The sequence below is a fragment of the Callospermophilus lateralis genome, chromosome 16 (assembly GCF_048772815.1).
Source record: "Callospermophilus lateralis isolate mCalLat2 chromosome 16, mCalLat2.hap1, whole genome shotgun sequence".
NCBI classification, from domain to species: Eukaryota; Metazoa; Chordata; class Mammalia; order Rodentia; family Sciuridae; genus Callospermophilus; species Callospermophilus lateralis.
In genome coordinates this window covers 55945471-55968000 of record NC_135320.1, presented here as the reverse complement: position 1 = coordinate 55968000, position 22530 = coordinate 55945471, and the positions used below count along the sequence as shown (strand labels likewise).

At 36.0% G+C, this 22530-nt stretch overlaps 1 protein-coding gene and 1 pseudogene across 3 annotated transcripts in view; both read right to left on the bottom strand.

The window, feature by feature from the left end:
* The window catches only part of Vps13b (vacuolar protein sorting 13 homolog B), a 736334-nt gene that overhangs the window by 48742 nt on the left and 665062 nt on the right, over positions 1 to 22530 (bottom strand). For 2 of the 3 annotated variants that reach the window (XM_076835849.2, XM_076835850.2), the window contains exons 44-46: positions 8513 to 8668; positions 5605 to 5634; positions 216 to 479 (exon numbers count right to left, since the gene is read on the bottom strand). In XM_076835849.2, coding sequence (XP_076691964.2) covers positions 216 to 479; positions 5605 to 5634; positions 8513 to 8668 — 450 coding nt within the window. The remainder of the gene's footprint in view (positions 1 to 215; positions 480 to 5604; positions 5635 to 8512; positions 8669 to 22530) is intronic. The other variant, XM_076835851.2, reaches the window with a different exon arrangement.
* On the bottom strand, positions 12941 to 13381 carry LOC143382267 (synaptojanin-2-binding protein pseudogene; annotated as a pseudogene).

Sequence of the window (22530 nt, the reverse complement as noted above, 5' to 3'; positions counted from 1 at the left end):
AGATATAATATCAGTTTGGATGATAAAAAATAATTTCAAGTTAGATAAAAAGCCACCAAAAACAAAAACAGCTATGCAAAACCAGACTTCATCATGGCATAAAGCAAATGCACAGTGGATCGATGGGGCCAAGTCTTTCCATAAAGAAGATTTCAATTTTAAAGCTGCTTTATTTTAGATTCTCATCCCTGGATCTCATATTCTCATTCTCATACCTGGATGACAATGCTATACTCAGAGGCTTTGGATTCTAGGCACACGTCTCTTGACCAGTCTTCATCTCCTTTGGCCTTCACACACAACTCTGTCAGTTCACTGTTTTCTAATATGTACGAAGGTAATTTTTGTTTGGCTGTGAGGCAGTCAAAATGTTCTCGAACTACAGCTTGTCCATCTTGTCCAATATAATGCTGAACGACTTTTAGTTCTATGCTTTGAGACAAATAACTACAGATGATCTGTCTTCCACAGATGATAATCTAAAAAACAATTTAAAAATATAGAAGGCTTCATGAATTCAGATTTCATTACATCTAATCATTTAGACAGATATGTTGATGTTAGTGAAAAACAAATGAAGTAATTAGTTTAATATAAGAAAGAAAAGAGACTTAAAGGAAAGAATTTTGTTCTGTCATGTTGAGAGACTCATAGGCAGGGTTCAGTGCCCACCCAGAAATACTGACCAGGTGTGCTCTAGAGAGAAGATGAAACCAGAGACAAATATTTGTGAAAGAAAAGCTGTGCAAATATGCATTGACAGAGGATAATTCACCTGAAGGAGAGGGTGCAAGCTCAACACCAGAAACTGATACTGTAGGGACAGACTCAGGGTGAGAAGTCAGAGAAGGGGCCAGATGAAAAGGGGTGAGGAAGGGTAGCGGTGAATCAGGAGAAAGTAGGTTTGCTGAAGCCATGATATAATATTAGTTTGGATGATAAAAAATAATTTCAAGTTAGATCAGAAGGTGGTGATTAATCTCATCAAATAATGTAGAAGTTGAAAAAAATGGGAGTTGAAAGTAAGCATTAGCTCTGGTAACTGAATAGAAAATTGTGGTCTATCTATTCTTTGAAGCTGATTTCTTACAGTTCATTGTACTCTTATCCAGGGAGAGATATCTGAATACACTACTACAAATGATCTTTGACTGAGATACCCCATTATATTTTACTTTATTCAGTTTTTTCCTACATTGTAGAAGTATGTAACTTTATAAAACACATAGAATTACCCATTAAATTCTCAGATCTAACTTTGTATCTGGACAAGAGTATGGTTCATAATGGATATTAAGAAATGTTTCTTAAATTGGTTGAAATTGAAAATATATTGGAAAATTTACTCTTATGTAGTAAATAATTTTAGAAAGCAAATACTTCTGTAATAAGTATTCACCATGGTTATACAAACAGAACTAGTTCTCAAACTACATTTCATATTTTTAATATTTTTATAGATTATAAAATAATAACTAATACATATAGTATACTAAAAGGTCTAAGCATGTGATGATTAACTTTAATGTGTCAACTGGGCTATATTTTATTTTTTAAAATATTTTTAAGTTGTAGATGGACACAATACTTTTATTTATTTTTATGTGGTGCTAAGGATAGAACCCAGTGCCTCACACAACTGGGTTATATTTTTAATCAAACATTATTCTCAATGCGTCTGTGGGGATGTTTGTAGATGACATTTACCTTTGAATTGGTAAACTGAATAAAACAGATTGCCCTCCCAATGTGAGAACATCACCCAGTCAACTGAAGACCTAACAAACAAAAAATGCTTATAGAGAAGGAACTCATTCTGTCTTACTACTTGAGTCAGGACACTGGTCTTTTTTGGCTTTTGACCTTGAACTGTCACATTGGCTATTCTTGGGTCTTGAAATTGCTAGCTTTTGGACTAGCACTTTTGCCACTGGCTCTGCTGGTTCTTAGGCTTTCAGACTTAGACTGGAAAATGACGTATCAGCTCTCCAGCGTACTGACTGCAGATCTTTTGACTTTTCTGTCTCTGTAATCATGTGGGCCAAGAGATAATTAATCATTCCCCCACACACTGCACATGCTATATTGGTTCTGTTTCTCTGGAGAACCTTATATAGAAAGCATTTCCCAAATTAACCTATTTTTTCTATTCTCACAGCAACCTTATAAAGTAGGTGCTATTATGTCTCTCCATCTTAACAAGTAGAAAAACCACAGGCACAGAGATGTTGAATAATTTGCAAGTTGGTACCCAGAAAATCTGGCCTAGAATCTGTGTTGAAGATCACTCTGATAGTCTGTCACCTATTCATAAGAAAATTTAGATTCCCAAGGAAAGAGGGTAAAGGCTGATCACCATAACACAAATGTGGCAGATGTCATTGGTTCCCTTTCCATAGCTGGTCCTTCTTTACTCCTGCTGTTAAAAACTGATTTGGTCTAGGTGTCAAAAGATAGTCAAGCACTCAGGGGAGGTGGATATCTCCCTTGAATTTTGGAGGCTGTACTGAAATGGGTAAAAACTAATCCTGGTAAATCCATTCCCTCTTAACCAATGATTACCTTAGTGGTAAATGTGTTTTGGCTAGTAATATGAAAATGAAAGATGGCAAAGGCTTGGAGAAGATTTTACTCCTTGAAAGAAGGGAGACAATTTGAGAAGAGAAAGTCCTTCTTTTCTGTTATGGAAGATATTATAAGAGGATGTACATCTTGAGATTAGAAAGGCACATCAGAGGATGGCAGAGAAGCAGATACAGTACCGAGGTGCTTAGGTCACCAATACCAAACCCGCCTTCTTCCTTCTTATGATGTGAAACAAAATGTACAAAATAGGAATAATAATAATAGGATCTATCTCATTAACTTGCTATGAAGATTAAAAAGTATATATTTGTTCAAATTTTATGAGTTTATTACATCTTTTTTAAGATAAAACATTTGGAAAACAAATATATTGCAAATAACTTGTATTCAGAATATACAAAGAACTCTTAAAATTCAATAATAAGTAACCACCTAGCCTTTTTTCTAAGTAGAAAAAAAAATCTGAGCCTTTTCACTAGAAAAGAAAAACAGGTAACAAATAATCATATGAAAATGTTCAACATTATTTGCTATCAGAGAATTGCAACTCAACACAAGATAAAATTTTGTTTCTACATACTTTTAGAATGACTGTAATCCAAAAAGAAAAATACTAACTGCTGCCTAGGATGCAGAGCACCAGAAACTCTTTTAAAAAAATATTTTAAAAAGTTGTTTCTTTTTAGAAATACATGACAGTAGGATATATTTTGACATATTATACATACGTGGAATATAACTTCCCATTCTTGTGGTTGTACATGATGTGGAGTTACATGGCTGGTATATTCATAGGAAAGTTATGCCATATTCATTCTACTGTCTTTCCTATTCCTATCTCCCCTCCCTTCCTTTTATTCCTCTTGTCTAGTTCACTGAACTTCTATTCTTCCCCTCCCACCTTTGTTGTATGTTAGCATCCACATATCAGAGAAAACAGTCAAACTTTGTGTTTGGGGGAACTGGCTTATTTCTCTTAGAATGACAGACTATAGAGCCATCCATTTACCATCAAATGTCATAAAGTCATTCTTTTCTATGGTTGAGTGTATATATACATTTTCTTTATCTATTCAACTGTTGAAGGGCACCTAGGCTGGTTCCATAGCTTAGCAATTGTGAACTGAGGTGCTATAAACATTGATATGGCTGCATCACTGTAGTATGCTGATTTAAAGTTCTTTGGGTATATACCAAGGAATGGGATAACTGGGTCAAAGAGTGATTCCATTCCAAGTTTTCTGAGGACTCTCCATACTGCTTTCCAGAGTAGTTGCACCAATTTGCAGTCCTACCAGCAATGTATGAGTGTACCTTTTCCTCGACATACTCATCAGCATTTATTGTTACTTATATTTTTGACAATTGCCATTCTGACTGGAGTGAGATGAAATCTCAGAGTAGTTTAAATTTGCATTTCTCTAATTGCTAGAGATGTTAAATATTTTTTCATATATTTGTTGATCATTCATATTTCTTCTTCTGTAAAGTGTCTATTCAGTTCCTTTGCCTATTTATTGACTGGGTTATTGGAAAAAGCATATTTTATAAACATAATTAGCTGATACTTTTCCCATGTCATCAAGAGTTCTCTGTGACCATCATTTTAAATAAGCTATTGTTTACACAAATAAATATGATTATTTTTGAAGGAACTATTATTTATCCAAAAGAAACCTACTAGATTGATAGATCAAAAATGAAATGTCATTTTTGTTCTACCTTGTGCCATTTAAATACTGGGATTCAGTATTTTCTTCAATATTTATTTTCTAACTATCCATTCATTTGCATTTTCTTTAGGAGCACATGTTTAAAACCAAGCTACATTTCACTGTTATACTTCCCTTAGACATGAGAGCCATTATATCTTTTAAAACTATGTTTTCAAAATAATAAACTAAAAGTCTATGAGCCCTAAATTAGCAGGCAAGCTTTTCTTTAGCATATGCTAGGGATTACTAGACACTCATGAAAAAGTCTTGTGATGCCATAACAACACCTAACTTTAAATAAGCATTTGAAAACTTGGAGGCAGTATAAAAATAGTATTTAACTCTGTTTTTATTCTTGATATGCTAAGCCTGGCAACATGTGTGCACCACTCTTGCCTTACAACCTTTGGACCCCAGGAGATTTAGAAGAGAATTTTGCTGTCTCTCACAGAAACCACAGAATATCTGCAAGCATCTGGGACTCACTTTGTTTAAAGACAAAGATCCTCTTGGTGGGTTTTTATAGTTTCATTTTCAACTAAAAAGCATGTTAAATAGGCTTTCAGATTTGATAAAAAGAACATCTTTACAAGTGGCTAGGGAGGGAAGACTACTGGGATAAAGGACAATCCAAAATGGCCACTCCTCTGAGTGGTGCTCTCTCATGGCTGTGGGTTCAGGAGAGCTCTGTCTGCTCTTCTTCAAAGTGGCCAACTTATAATGCCTTTATTTTGAAAATTATGGTTAGAATTTCAAGATTAATTTGTCAGTTGAAGACAGCTACTTACTTTTTTTTTTTTTATGTAGGGTTTCTCTTTAATACACATTTCCAGCTTTCACACTAATTCCCCTGTTTTACCAAAGCCACAAAGATGAGCATTGAAGATTTCCACATATGATTTTACTTAGCAGGTTTCAGAACTCTTATTAGATCAATGCCAAGAATAGTGATATTAAAGAATAACTCCAGAGTACCAGATGCACTGGAAAATGATATCTTACCCATGATTAAAAGTATGTGTATAAAGATGCAAATATACATACATTTGGGCTTTTAGAGTGGTGAAGGTTTATTCAATGAAGGCCTGGGAAACACAGAAGCAATGTGTACATGAGTAGTCATATAATGTATAAAGGTCCTGGGAAATTTTATTATGTGGTCAATTTTGATTTCAGTTGTGGGAAATGAGAGGAATATAGGAAAGGCAGAGTACAGATAACAAAACATCAATGTTAAAAAGAGCTTTAGCCAACTCTCCATTATCCAGGGGCATATTAATGTGGTTAAGGTACATGCACTCACCTCACTAAATGAGTCTTGGTAATTAGGCAGCTGCAGTTTATTGCAAATTTCCAGGCCCAGGTGGAACAGAAGGAAAGAAGCCAAGATGTGAGGGAGGCAAATATCCATGGAGCTCTTCTGAAGCTTGATTCCTTCCTTCCTCCCTCATCTCGCCATCTGAAGAAATCCTATGTCTCTCATGTACTTTAACTAGACCTAATCTGGATGCTAAACTACCCTGACAATAAAAATTAAATCCAATTGGAAAAGACATTTAAAATTTTTGCTTGTGTGTGTGTGAGTGAGAAGGAAGAAGGAGAAGGAGAGAGGTAAAATTTTGTGAGAAGTTTTTAGAAATGTGTTTTTTAACTGACCAACTACTTTGACATTTGATGTACTGTCGCATTGTATAATATCTGTGTAGAAACATCATATTAATTTATCCCTGAAACTTAATATAATTCCTTGAAAATAAAGATCTATGCAAGAATGAGGTGCTACTGTAGGTTAACACCAAAAAGTCCAACTAAAGTTACTCATGCCTGAGAATATATTTCATTATAATAATTTTAATTGAAGTTAACTGGACAGTGAGTGAGTTGGGCACATTGTAAATACTCTGTACACACAAACTCATTTAATGCTCACACTGACTTCCTAAGGAAGCCACAATTACTATCCTTATTTTATAGGTAAAGAAACTGCTTCATAAAAGATGAAATGATTTCCTTAAGATTACACAGTCAGCAAGGGGATACAGATGGGTTACCTAGGATCTTAATTGCTAGGATACAACATTAAAACCATTTCTTGGCACCATTTCACTAATTAGTAAATGTTCTAGCAATCACATGGAGAAGAACTGAAGAAACTATGGTCCCTGGATCAGCAGAATCCGCCATCACTGGGAACATGTTAGAAATACAGATGATCAGGCCACTCCTAAGTTCTACTGGATCTGAAACTCTGGGGGAGGGATCCAGCAATCTGTGTTTTGATAAGCCCTCCAGGGATTCTTATGCGCAGCTGAGAGAGAGAGAGAAGCCTGGGCCTAGAGACAAAGAAAACATGCTAGCCCCCTTCACAGTTTGAAAGACCTGAATATAGAGGAAAGGTGAATTGTCCTTATTACAAGTGTTGTGTCTTGGCTGTATACACCTCACAGTTCTGAACAATGCTAAAAGCTTGTGGAATGGTGAAAGGTTTTGGTAAAATTTGGGAAAAACTTTCTAACAGTTGGTAGAAATCAACAACAGAAAGGGCTGTGGATGAGGGGATGGGCTCTCATTTGAATTCTTCAAACAGAGGCTAAGTGATCATTTCTCAGACATGCTAATGAATGAGAAGGTAGATGAGGCATTTTCAAAAGAGCACGAGTGGCAGAATCTGAACACCAGTTGTATTTGTTGAGCAGGTCTTTACTGAGTGAACACCAAGTAAGAGGACTCTAGGACTGATGGCAGTCAGGGGCACTTCCAGCTCTTTCAACTAGCTCAAAGCTCACACTAGTAGCTTGGTCTCCCATGAATCCTTCAACAAGATCCATAAGATTCATTTATCCCATCTTTGTGTCATTTTTTTTATGATATATCATCTGCTTGGGATGTTCTTTCTTAATCTAAATTCTAATATTTCCCAAGTTCTAGCTTAAGTTATATCTTCTTAGTAAAACCTCTGCTTACTCTCAATTCTATACACGGCTGGATTTACATACATTGGCAATTTTAGAGCAAAGATTGTGTTACATACTTGGTGTCTTCCACTTTACTCTGTTTCACATCTTAAGAACTGTAGGTGACCAATACTTACTCTGAGAAATGACATCTAATCGAGAAGAGTCTTCCACACTTTTTCTCTGGACTCCTCTGCTATAGTTCTCTTTTCATTTCTGTTGCTCATATTAATGGGAACATGAAGCCCCCTCTCTGATTAGGTGCAGACCAAGAATGTACATGGTTCGGGGTCTACTATTCCTCTCTCGCCAGTTGCTTCCTGCTTGTTTTTGGCACAGGGCAGCAGAAGAACTCCTGCTGCTTGATAAGAGGAGCTCCCCTTTCCAGGGCCCGGTACTGTTTCTATCATGTCCTAGTTCACATACGCTCTGGCTTGACTGCTAGAATCCAGATGCAGATGTATATGTGAAAACTCTTATGACAAATCCAGTTATTATGTGTGTGGTGAAGCCAGTTTTCAGATTTTAATACTTCCTTTTTTTTCCTTTCTACCCTTGTCATATGCTCCAAGCTTGAAAAACATCTTTTAGAAACCACATTTTCACATCTTAAGAACACAAAAAAAGTGTCAGATACTTTTTTCCCTTCACAGTCTTAGAACTTCAAAAACAGCCAAAAGGAAGTTTTATAAAATACGTAAAAATATGTGCTGAGAGCTGAGGTTTTATATGCCAAGAGTTAGGCTGCAGTGAATTTTTACTGCAGTTAATATTAACTTCTCGAAGAGAAAAGCTTGCTGGAGACCCAGGCTTACTCTGTCACGGGACAATATCACAACACTTTCACACAGCTTCTTCTCACATGCTGCAGAACCAACTCCTGGTTATCCACTGGTGGATTATCTAGGGTCCCCACCACCCCCTGCTTCACTTCCATTTCAGTAAAGGCCTTTGGCTATTTCACAGCTCATTAGCACCTCCACCAGAAGGTAGGTGGTGACAGGGAGAAGAGGTGAAACTAAAATCAGTAAATTTTACTGCTCGTTAGCAGCTCTTGTAAAAGATGTGGGACAAGGGGTTTGATACCATCATCATCATCATCATGCTCATCAACGAGCATTTATTAGGTGCCCATATGCATGGTTGTAGTAGGCCTAACCACTGTGATACTTTCATTATAAATTATTTACATTTCTTTTAAGTTTTCTATTACATCAAATATATGAGATGTCTAGGACATGAATACAAAGAACTTACCTGTTTTTGCACTCCATTGAGTTGCTGAACCTTGATTATGAGTGATGCAGTTCGACCCTTGTACTGAATTGTTCTAATAAACGTCCCAGCGTGGTCCACACTGAAGGGTTCTGACCAACGCCAATTGCCCCAACCTTCAATACAGATGTGCAACAGCTGGAGAGAAAAACAATAATCGTCACAATGCCAAATGTGCCAACAAAAATCTAGTCCTAAAATGAATGTCTCATTGCTGGAAAACCTTTCTATTTCTAATATCTAGCATCTGTTTTCTTTCTAACCTGCATTATTCATCCATTTCCAGCTTATTCCACCAGGCTAAGAATAGAAAATATGCCACATAGAGTCAATGTAGTTTTCCAGATCACATTTTAAACCTTCTTAAAAATAATGGTCCTATCACATGGTAAAAGGCCTGTTGAATATCTGAGAAAAGACCCATTTCATTCATTTTGGAGGACAAGAAGGTTTAAATATGAGATCAAAGAGCCTTGTCTTAACTGATAGTTTTTTTTTTTTGGTACTGGGCATTGAACCCAGGGACACTTTGCTATAGAGCTACATCCCAAGTCCTTTATATTTATTATTATTTTTTATTTTGAGATAGGGTCTCACTACGTTGTTTGGCTGGCCTTGAACTTGAACTCAGACTCCCATGTCACTGGGATTATAGATTGGGTATTTACCACCTTTGTCCAGCAGTTTATTCCTTCTTATAGTTAGGTAGTAATAAAAGCTAAGTTTGGTTTGTGGCATTTTATTATTATTATTATTATTATTTGGGCACTTGAGGGTAAACTTATTTTTTCCCTCTAATCTTACAGAAGAGTATGGGTTCTGTACACAAAGGATATATCAGGGTCAGGGTGTTAAGAGTGGGTAGAGGCCACAGGGACATTCAAGCCAACAGGAAGTCTTTTCCTCAGCAAGTCTGCCAAGGCCCGCCAGATCTTTCTATGCCAAGTTTGGAGGAGATCGCAAGCTGTCATTTCTCTGATCAAATAACTTTGATGCCTTGGAATGTCATTTCTTATGGTCCTACTATCTGTCTTCTGGAAACATCCCCTTTCTGTAGTGACATGGAGTATGCCTATAGTAATCTGAGATGGGTATATAACAGGGGGTACCCAAGGAGACAGGATGTTGAAATGGAATGGTAAGATGTTTGTGGAGACTCTGGATGGTCCCAGTTCTTCTGCTGTGTCTGCTGCTACTGAAGGGGCACAGAACCAGAGGAGCCAGTTCATTGGGCCTGGAGTAGGTGCATGGCATTATTTTTTATCCTAAATTACCATTCCTTATTTTTTTATTTTGATAAAGAACAAAATAGCAATTTGAAGATTTTGTTCATTTAATATACTCTCCTTATGAGATCACAATATCAAGTTATAAATACCTTCAGTATTTTGATGTAAGAGAAAATCTTTGTTCTATTTTTTTGCAGTATTTATTTACTGTAACTTTTACAAACTGACTCTCTTGACTCATATTTTAACTTATTCATACATTTTGCCACTTTTGGTACTTTCTGGATTTCTTCTGTAGTTATTTAATTTTCCTATTTTGACCCACTAAATACAGCTAAGGAAATCAGTTTATGTGGGCATTCCAAAGTAATAATAATTATTAGTGCTTCTTTAGGACACATTTATATGAAAATAACAATGTTCTATCTGTTTTTAAGTCACCCAGTATCATTGGTCATCCAACATGCATTTTTATGGATGAGTAAGGTGGGGTCCTACCATGAACAAAGTATTTTTTTTTAAGAGGGGGGGGGAGAGAGAGAGAGAGAGAGAGAGAGAGAGAGAGAGAGAGAGAGAGAATTTTTTAATATTTATTTTTTACTTCCCGGTGGACACAACATCTTTGTTCGTATGAGGTGCTGAGGATCGAACCCGGGCCGCATGCATGCCAGGCTAGCGCGCTACCGCTTGAGCCACATCCCCAGTCCGAACAAAGTATTTTAAAAAACATAACTTATTACCCTGTCTTTAATATATGCCCCATTCTGGTTCTTTCTCCACACAATTGCCAGTGATTCTATGAAATGAAAAGCCTACCAGTGAGATGACTTCTAAAAAGGAAGGCTAATAGCTAAGAAGAAGAAGAAGAAGGAAAAAAAAAAATAAACTAAAAACCTAGACAGCAAATACCTTCATGGGGAATAGGGTCTTACATACTCTTTCCAACATAAAAGTACTAGAATATCTTTGATGTTTAAATATAAGTTACAGGGAAGAAAAAAGAAAAACAATAGCAGTATTTGGAACTGGGTCAGTTTTTTTTATAGCAGCAATTGGGAATAAAGCTCAGGGCACATACAAAACTAAAAGAAACAAGAAAGTTGTTTTCTTTGGAGAGACTAGTAGCTGGAAACGACAAAAAAATAATGAGGCAAGGTACTTAAGGTCAAGTTCAGCTATATTTTTCCTGACCATTCCATAGACTCTAGAGATAGCTTTAATATATACTATGTAATTTTAATTGAGGACTGTTCACAACTGTATATGAGCTCAATGTAAGATAGCTGCTTTCTCTGTGTACCCAGCTTTTAATAACTGAATGTCACCAAGGAGTATGCTGTCAGGTTTTTGCCTGGCAGCTATTTGTTCTCAGAATGTGGGAATAGATTTTTTTTATATAGAATTATAAACTTTTGATCCATTTGGATTTAGTTCACAAAGAAAAGTTAAGTGGTAGAAAAACTTTTATAACACTTCTCCTCATATGTATCATCAATTGAATATATGTGAAGTTTGGTCATTTGTTAAAAAAATACCTAAATATTCAGTAGTAATTTGATGTATATAACTTATTAGGAAAGGAATTACATTCTTAAGAGAGAAATCTGCACAAAGAAATTGAGGACGCTCCGAAGTACTACGTTCTTCCTTCTCAGGATGTAATTAACCCCATGCTTGGGAGCCTGTGGCCCTGGGTTTGGGCACTGGATGGCAGTGCTCAGATACTCCCAGACATCAAGTCAGGGTGGGAGGTGGTATTCTTGCTAGACCCACTGACTCACTTTCACTGCTACAGTAGTAAAAAAATCTCCATTTAATAACAAATACTCATGTATCTATTTTCATTTCTATACAGAGGGAAATGTAAAATCAGGTACAAAAATGTGAAATTTGTGTTAGACCATTTGATTTTAATGAGATCCCCCCTCCCCATTCATCCAATATATTTTCACTATGTAGGTACTGAATGGAAGGTACTATGCTAGGCCCTACAGAGAAAATAAGAAGGAAGAGATGTATTCTTTGTCTCACAAGGCACTTTTGATCTTACAGGGGAAATAAGACAAGGCAAATAATAAACAGGAAGCAGTGGGAGAGGAGCATAGCCCTAGAGTAGTCCAGAAGAGGGAGGGCCTGCTTCAGGGTTTTGTGACTGAGAAAGCTTCATCATTAGCTGGGTCTTACCTTGGGTAGGATTTTCAACCCACAAAGATGACAGTGGGCTCCTAGGCCAAAGAGACAATATGAAATATGAAAAGAAGAAACCATGCTTAGGGCAAATTCAATAGCCTTAATTGGCTGGATAAATGGAAATGTGGAAAAAAAGAGTGGGGGATAGGGTCAGATAGGTAGATCCGGCTGGTAATTCAGGAATTTGAGGGCAGTCACCGAAGCCTTCCGTTTAGTGAACAATGTACTACCAGAAGAGTAACTGCAGTATGTGGAGGAAGAAAAATTATAAAAGTAGGATGATAGCAGTGTGGGGAAGGGGAAGGCAATAGGCTTTTTCCTCTTGTCTGGATACTGAGAAATTTTTATGTTCTTCTATCAACTTGGAAATTTTCTCTCACTTTTTATTTTATTTCATTTTTTTTTTAGTTTTCTCACCTCTTTAATTTTCCATAAGGCATTAATATTATACTGTTATATATGCATATGTATGTGTATTATATATGTATTTGCTTTTTTAAAAAAGTAAAGAGCTCTTCTTAGTCTCTTGTGTCCAATATAGGCACCAAAAATGTATATAGAAATTAAATAAAGGCCACAAGTACTTCCCAAGGAAGATCATTAAAAAAGAAAAATCCCTTCTTTCTCTCATGTCATATAGCTAGCTTTCAATGCATGCCAGCTAATGAAAAGGTATCACCCATGATGACACGAAGACTGAACGGTTCCCTCTTTGGGTGGTAGCTGAATTTCTATTAGCAGTCATAGTAAAATATTTAACTCCTCATTTGTTCTAAGCAAGTCTTTTCTTCAGCTTTCCTTCAAACAATAACTTTACTCTCCCATTAGAATATGAAGACTTGGAGATTCTGAATAGCATGGTTCTGGGTGGGAATCAGTCACTTTAAATCATGTGTTGGCTATGCAGAGAGGGAAAGATATGGGACAATAACAGGGAAGGAGGAGAAAAGAAATTTAAGTTCAAAGGGAGCACTAGAAGACAGCAAGCCTTTCAAAGGTGTTGCCAGTTTCTCACTAAGGCCCAGGCTGCCACCATGGTGAGAGAAACACTGGCAGCAGCACCATAGCTATGGGAATACCACTTGGCTCCTCTTCAGCTCCATGTACTATAGGTCCATTCTGCACCTGTAACCTGTGCTGCACTCTCCATGACACAGCATAGCCTGCGTTACCACACAGGGTTTCCACATCCCGGTGCAGCAGGTTCTTTAGGTCTTGACCATGTAGCCAGAGGATCTTATCACCCACCCTCCAGGAGCCGCCCATCCAGGGCCGCAGCCCCATTCTCTTTGATGAGGCTGAGGTAGATGCCACTGTCTTTAGAGACATGCTGCTGATCTGTCCCACCCACGATGCTGAAGCCCAGCCATGAGAGTCCTCCCATAAGATCAATCTCTTCCTTGGTGACCAAATAATCCTCTCTTCCGTTCATGTTCTGCTGCTCGCCTACTTCCTCCTCGGGTCAGCTGGCGCTGTGCACAGGTGAAGGTGAATCAGTCGCAGCCCGGTGTCCCAAGCACAGTCTTTCAGTTTCCGAAGCATGCTGACCCAGCCAGGGCACAGGGAATGCAGGGAATCCTGGCTCTCGCCTTCTTTTACCTCTTTTATTTCCCTTAAAGATGCACTTCCTCCACCACCTTTCCAAAAAATCTAGTTTTTTCATTCTTTTTGGTCCATTTAGCTAGTATGTAATATTTTCCACTGTGTGTGTGTGTGTGTGTGTGTCAAATAGAAGCCACAGGCCACAATTGTTGTGAGGTCCCAATGGGCTATGTTTTCTGTTTTTCAGCAGACCCCCCAGAATTACACTGGCATTTAGACTATATTCATAATTTTACTACTGAAGACCTCAGATAGGAGCATATATAGCTCAGTTCTTCTTTTTTTCCCCCTGTGCAAGCTAAAACTTAAAAGTAGTCATCAGGGAGGACCACACACAGTGATGTCCGAAAGAGGAATTCCTGAATCAATATTCAGAAAAAAAAAATAAAAATAAGAAAAAACCTTGGAAAATAGAGTACACCAAGAAAGAGAAAGAGCAAGATTAGGCAAAAGTTTTATATTACACTTTGAAATACAAATGATAAAAGAGCCAAATATTTTCCATGAATTTATGTATTTCATTATTACCTCAATAACAGCAAATTAAAATTTTGTCTTCGGACTTCTTTGTGGTATTCTTTTGCATTTTCTGGTTGTTTACCCCAAGTGATATGTAATGTCCAAAGAGAAACTAAAATTCTAAATAACTTCAAAAAATTTCCTGTTTCATTGTGTTCATCATAGAAATTTTAGGGATTATAAAAATTATCATGAAATCCAAGGGGAAATAAGCTATTGAGTATACATTCATTTATTTATATATTATAATATATAAATATCTGGAAATGTTGTCTATATTAATACATTAAAACTTAGGTACCAAGCATTTGTTAGACTTTAAAACTCATCACTTTATGAGTCTAATGCACACTGGGCACTCAGTAAAATTAAATAAATAATTGAATAAAGCTTAATTAACATAACCAAAAGTAAGCATCCAAAAATTTTAATGGTGACATTTATATATAAAAATATCATAAAGTGAGCATTAAATTAAAATATTTAGAAAAGTTTATATGTTCTGCATGGATATTAAATGAAACCACAAGTCAATGTGATCCCTCAGATCCACAACTCAGACATTATGTTGATATTAAGATATCAAGTATACCCCAAATAATAAAACAGATGAGCTTCATGAGTGAAAATTAAATTTAAATATATTTTAAAATTTTTATACAAAATATTATCTGGAAAGCAAATTAAACAGATCAAAGTTAAATTGCTAATCTCAAATGAATGAGTCTAAGTGGAACTGATAGTACATTTCACACTGATAAGTTAGTGTAAAATTGAAATATGTTGCTCATTGTGGTTTTTCCAAGGCAGTTGGATTTCAGGACATTAAGGGTATCTGAAATAATGCTAAGAACCGAGTAGAAAAATTTCAAGATGATGGCTCATGTTTAATGTCATCATGACTCAATACTAAAACTCTTTGGACCCAACATATATCCATTCATATTTATAGAACATAATCTGCCATCTAAAAGAAAGATTAGGTTAAAATAAATAAAACAGATACCTTGGATTCTTTGTTATGGTTTATTTTGGTAGAAGAAAGGAAAAAAGAAAGCAAGTTAAATATAAAAGTCTTTCCAAAGCAAATTTGCAGGAAGTGACAGACACTATAATGATGCAAGTGCTGGGCTGTTTGCTTTCCAAAGAAATAGGAATATGTGTAAGTTCCTCCTCCAGACTGAATTCACTGAAGGCCACAAATACTATGCAAGCAGCTTGAAGCAACCTCTTTAAAAAGGTTAACATACAAAAGGCTGGAATAAAAATTGCAATGGGAGGGTAATACTTACATGAAAAATCTTAGTTTCATAGTTAGACTCATCAATTCTAAGAAAGAATTTATCCCCAGGTGATAATACAAATATGTGAAAAGATTTATCTGGATGTGTGCTTATTCCAGAAGATATTATTTGGTAGCACTAAAAATTGATTAAAAATACAGTAAAAATAACAACATCTATCATTTATAAAAACTTTCTATGTGCTTGGCTAAGTGCTTTTAATACACTATTTTATTATTCCTTATAACAATTTTGTAGGGTAGGTACTTTTTTCCCACTTTTTAAAAAATATTTAATTTTTAGTTTTAGGTGGACACAACATCTTTATTTTATTCTTTTTATGTGATGCTGAGGATAAAATCCAGTGCCTCACGCATGCCAGGTGAGCGCACTACCACTTGATCCACATCCCCAGCCCTTTTTTTCACTTTTAGAGATAAAAAAAAAGCTAAGGTATACAGAGGCTGAGTGACATCTTTAGGGTTGCAGTGTTGGGGAGGGACAAATATGGGATTTGAACATGTACTAACTTACAGCTTCTATTCTTAATCATACTTACACTGTAGTCCTCTCAAACTACTGAAATAATTCACAGCATGAAAAAAAAATGCTAACACTCTGTTAACTGTAGATTAACTGAAAAAAACTACAAAAAGATATGTACTGTCATGTATATCCAGAAAGAAAAACAACAAGAAGTTTGGTATGTGTAGTGTGTGAGTGTGTGTGTGTGTGTGTGTATGGGTTGTGGAGTTACATATTTAAAAAATTTTTTTTAGTTGTAGGTGGATACAATCTCTTTATTTCATTTTTATGTGGTGCTTAGGATCTAACCTAGTGCCTCATGTATGCTGGGTGAGCACTCTACCACTAAGCCACAACCTCAGCCCCTTGAGTTTCCTTTTTTCATGTGTTTTGTGTAATTTCCAAATTTTAGACTGAATTTAATTATTGTTTTCAGATAAAATCAATGTTAAAATGAAAAAATCTAATAGCATATAGAGCTTGCATTTTGAGTAAGAAATTATACATTTCTATTTTAAAACCCTATATTCAGTCTCTTGAATGAAGTTCTCCATGTGTCCTAGTCAAAGTCATTTGTACTCTTGGCACTTTGCTAAGAGGGTGACTGATTCCTTATTTTATCTCCAGAGCCTCCATAGTTCTTAGCACAGGGTCTGGTTTGCTAAATTACTTTATTATATAATCACAAGATTCTTAGAGTAGTTTAATGTGATGATGTTAGATCCCCCCCCCCCCCCGCCCAGGATTTTTTTTTTTTTTCAGTTTAGCCAGTATTTTTAAGGATCTAGAGCTACAAAATATTTACAATAAGCCAATTAACTGTGTAATGAATGGTGGATACAGAAAAGAATGAGACATTTTATTTGGGTTAAAAATCCTTTCAATATAGTGGGAGAAACAGATAGTCAACAACAAGAGTATACTGCAAAATTAGAGAGTTAAAAAAAAAAGTTGTAGGAATCCAGGTGTTCTGGGGAAGTAAAAAGGCTGACCAGAGGACAGATTATACTCCAAACAAGTAACATGAAAAAAGGTTGAAATGGAATGAAAGATGACAGTACTGTTATTTCTGATAAACCAAAGTAGGCAACAACCTAACTTGCCATGTGGCTATGAGGGATGGAGTGGTTCTTTCTATACAAAATTAATATTTCCAAAGCATATCAACTGTATTACAAACAAAGACAGTTCATAAAAGTGATAAGCTATGGCTTCAAACTAAGTGTGAAAACAACTTCTGGTTTTACTTCTTGCCAATATAATTTGGAAAATTAACTTTATATTAAAAATTCATCAGCTTCCTTTCCTCTAATAGTTTTGATCATAACCCAGGTGGAGCCACTGAATATTGATCCTAGAGAGACAAAGTCAAAATAGAACAAAATTCATTGTTCTAGAAGATCAAATCTTACTCATGGTCAGTCAAGAGACCTGTGTGACTAGCTTATTTCACTTAACATGATATTCTCCAGTTTTATCCATTTACCAGCAAATACCATAATTTCATTCTTCTTTATGGCTGAGTAATATTCCATTGTGTATATACACCACATTTTCTTTATCAGTTCATCTGTTGTAGGGCACCTTGGTTGGTTCCACAGCTTGCTAAGTGAAATAAGCCAGTCCCCCAAAACCAAAGGCAGACTGTTATCTCTGATATGTGGATGCTAACCTACAACAAGGGAGGGGAAGATTAGTTTACTGGATTAGACAAAGGGGAATGGCGAGAAGGGAGGAGGAATCACAGGAAAGACAGTAGAATTAATTGGACACAACTTTCCTATCCTTATATATGAATACACGAGCAATGTAACTCCATATCATGTACAACCACAATAATGGGATCCTAATTGGAACAGGTTATACTTATTCTATGTATGTATAATATATCGAAAGATACTCTACTGTCAAGGATATCTAGAAAGAATAACACAACAAAAAGGTCTGTGTGTAGACTGCTAGGGATACAGAGAAGGGAGGGCTAGTGAAAGGCCTTGCCTGAGAGAGTAGTAAAGAAAGAAATGCGAAGAGGCAGGGAACTCTTAGATCAGTAACTGCTATTTCCCCTGGAACATCAATCACCAATCAACACCAGGACTGAAGTATGAAAGACAATTAAAGCAATGAAAACAGTGTCGTTTGGCTGCTTGAAATAATGTTATTCATATACTGTATCTATATTCTCAAAGCTTTAAAATACTGCATTGTCATTTCATCATCTAACTTAACTGTCACTGAATTTACATGGGCAAGTGAGGGTGTCAAATGTCACACATTTCTAGCAAACATTAAGGATTAATCTATGTCTCAGTATATCTGTAATCAATCCAGTAGAATATTTTAAGCATTATTTTTCATAAATAACCGTAAGCAAAACTCTAAGTTCAAGAATTTGTTTATGGGCTTTTTGTTCGGTCTCTGCCTAAAGTTTACATACTTAGAGAAAATGAGTTAAAAAATAAGAGTAGGGTGAAGAGTAGTGGCACTTTTGTTTTATACTTATCTACAAAACAATGGGATGTTTGGTGGGGCATTCTTTCTTAAAAATCATCTAAATTTAAATGATCTCAACTAGCAGGAAGTGATTTGCTTAACAATTTTCTTTTTTTTGCAGAAAGATTAAATGAGCAAATGGTCTCATATATTGAGAATACTTTTAATATTGTATCCATGCCATTCTGAACATTTCCATCATAAATTATAAATGTGCACAGCAAAAGTATGAAATGATAGACAGTCTTGTTTTAAAGAAGTCATTTCATTATCATACATATTATTATTTTCACATTTCTAAGAAGTGTGGGTTTTCCTACAGTTAAATGGTGATTGAAAAAACAACAGCAGTGATATTAATGGCTGCCTCAAGTTCAGATTGTGTGATGGTCTATTTATCCTTGATATTACCACTCAGGATTCAAAAGTGAACTTTCGAAAAACATTGATATGTATGTATACAGAAAAAGATAACTGACATTTTTAAATGAATAAATACTGCAAATAAAAACTTTCTTTTTGTTTTTATACAGTTGTATTAGCAGCCAGGAGATTCTGGTGCTGTGCAGACACACTCTTTTGACAGAATGATAGTCAATTTGGTCATCTTCCACTTCTTTAGTGGAAGAGTTTAAAGTGCGCTGGATGGAAACAATACAACTAATTTAGGTGAGCTGCAAAATGGAAGCCGACAAGATAAGCAACTGCAGAAGCACTGGGACTCGGAGAAGCATTCTGTGAGTCAAGTGGTCATCCTGTGAGTCAAGTGGTTTTGTTTGTTTGTTTGAAACTCAATTTTGACTAAATGTAAGTATAAACAACAGAGAAACTGACCCCAAGTTTTCATTAAACTTTCTTTTAAATTGTTCTCAAATGTAACTTTCATTGTTCATCAAATCTTAGTTTAATTTAGAAGACATGCCAACACATATCCTAAGAAAAGATCAAATAGTTTTACGTGATTTAAATTTATTCGTTAGTCATTAGGGCAATTTAGACAATTATAATCGTTATCACTAATTTTTAATTAGAGAAAAAAGAAGTCCACAGATGGATATAAAAGAAATCCAAAATTCTTAGTTATTTATTTTTACTTAACTAAACTGCCTTGCCATACTAAGAAAACATTTTTGTAAAGGTTAAGTAAAGTATTTCATGGCAACCGCTGCTTCTTAGTGCCTGTATAACAAGAAACATGAGCTAGCCAAAGTTGTGCAAGTTGGTTTTCTTTCCCAGTGAGGGAATGTGGTATCGAAGACCTTGTCCTAACTCATTTTATCCCCAAGTGTAAGTCAAGCAAGTCAAACATGAACTAATGCCTGAAGGGAAGTCCCTGACTCCAAAAGTATGGATTATTTCACATTTATCTTAAAATCTGCTCTCAGAGTTCTTAAAATTCACTAACTTGGCAAGTCAGGAATTATCATGAGAAATGAAATAATTTCATAACTATGAAGTCATCCAACATTCCATGCATCTGACACTCACTGGGCTTGGCCATGTTTTGGGCATTATTCTGACCTTTAAATAATAAGTTCCTCAATATTCTGGAAATAATTAAAAAGCATGGAAATAATTAAAAAGTGCCACTGTGTAATAGTATGCCATTGTCTTTCAGTTAATGCTTTTGCTAAAACTCATGGTGGTAAGTATGATTAAAGACAACCACATTAGTTATGCTGAAATCTTTACAATATTCTTAATCAGTATTTCCCATTATTTAAAAATGGCAAAATACCATGTTTTAATGGTGCAGTTGCATTTCCTTTCTCCAAGCACTCCGTATTAAAATTCACATTTAAAATTAGTTCGGTGAAGAATCTTTATGTTTAGACATCAAAAATTCACATTTGCAGAGCACTGGCTTGTGAAAAGGCTTTGAGTGTCTTGTAAAAAGCTTAAGGAATCTCCAGTATGTTTTCTCCAAAGCTATATTTCAATATCTAAAATTTATTGCCATGGGAGGGACATGGAGACCATTAGCAGCACCAGCAGTCATTCCTCTGGGTGCTTCATAACTGAAATAATCCCCAGTCCTCCACTTTCATACAGGTTTGTAAAAAACTCCAGAAATCAGTCCTTTGACAGGATAAAGCACCCTATCACAATCCCATCTTTGCTATTTCTTGTGAAAGACTTAAAAAGATTTAAAACAGGTCATATTGCAAACAATTTTTATAAAGAAACTTTAAAATCTACAGAAAAAGAAAACTCAATGTCAAACTTCTGTCTCTAATTTAAGTAAAACAAATGTGTCTCCCAATAGAAAATGAAGAAATTCCAAATATGCTCTGTGCATTAGACACTTAAAGACCTAAACTGTGAGGGCCCCATTTACTTCTACTGATGACTTCAGAAGGCGCTGTAAGCTCCCTTAGAGAAAGTGAATTTCCTGGAATCCCTCATGAAACTAAAAATACTTTGAGAAAAGCAAAGGAACTGAGTCTACAGTCTACTTTTTCTGCTGTTTTGATTACTGCTTAAAACTGAAATAAAAATGCAACTGATGGCGAATGGACGGTAGTTCCGGGTACTCAAATGGAGTCACTGTTTACAGAATATTTTGGATTAAAATCCTTGCCAGATGGTCCCAAGAAGTGTTTACCTCACTGTTGATTTTAGCTATCTTAATGTCAGCTCAAAGAAAAAGAAGCTTGTTACTGCCACTGGGGAGCAAAGGCATAAAATCCTTCCTCCCCAAATGGAATTGCTAGTTGCAGACAGCTGTGCCCTATACAACAACAAGGGTGATACTGTAGACTTCTGGGAAATGATTTCCATGAGTAGGGAAAAAGACAATATGTGGCAAATTTAGTTTGCAATGACATCTACTTTAAATGCGTAATATTTAGTTATTATATTATATACTGTTCATTTATGATAAAAAATGTGAATTCGGATAAAATAAACACAAAAGATTAAACAAAAGTGTGAGAAGTTGGACATGCATGGGAGGCTGAAAGCTGGTACCATCTGAAGTAAATTGCTAATAGCAATCTGTAGCAATTTCCTATTTTATAAGATTTTGCTAGAGGCCACAGAGAGCACCAGGAGCTGTTCTCAGAAGAGTCCAAGTGCATTGAGAGGATACAGAGGTATCCATGTTGAAGTTAGTGCCTCTTTTTGTGTAGTATGTACATATAATAGGATGCAAAAAATAATGTTTGTAATTTTCTAAGTTAAAATAATTAAAATTTTAAGTCTATGTTCTTGAGAAATATTAGAAAAGGTACAAGAAATCACAACATTTATTTATTCAGTGACATTGAGTGCTTATTGTAAGCAAGATACAGGAATAGATATTGTAGAAACACTGTTTTATTAAAGCCTACTCCTTTTTTCCCCTTGCATTCTTAGCAAACACCCACTACAACCTCATTTACATTCACACCATCCCCATTTTTTTCCCTCCTGTCTCAGAGTAGGAGGAGTCTCTTGTGGTAAATTGTCAGTGGCCATAGATCTTCTTTGGCATCTCTGAGGATTTAGCTCTATTCTGTGGATCTGGCCTAACCTTGTGACTTGCTCTGTCCAACAGAATGTGGCAGAATGTCAACATGTGAGTTCTGAGCCTAGGTGCGAGAGGCTATTCTATTCTTGTTCTCCTGGGATAATTTTACCGAGTGAAGATGCTGGGCTAGCTTGCTCAAGAAGCTCTTGGAGAAGAACCAAGGCACCTGGCCAACAGCTTGCCAACTACCAAGTATGACACCCAGGCCATCTTATACCATGCAACCCTAACTGACCTACCACCTGACTGTAGCCTCCTGAGTAAGCCCAGGTTAGACCAGCAAAAGAACCTTCTTAGTGCACCTGGATTTCTAGCCAACAGTCTTATAAACTGATAAATGGGTTTTAAGCCACTGAGTTTTGGGTGGCTTATTAAGCAGCAATAGATATGTGGCATCAACTGCTTCCTAGCCAAGATTAATCCTTCCTTCTGTGGACTGAACTCTTTCTTCTTCTCCCCTTGTACGGCCTTATGCCATTAACCATTTTTTTTTCTGTTCTGCATCATCAATCTCTATGCTATTTATTTGTTCTCACATGAACATGCCTAAATTTCTTCCATGTAATGCTACCCCCCAACTTTGGCTCTGTAGCATGCTACAACTAATATCCAACAAAAGTTTCCTGTCTACTTTCTCACTTCCCATTC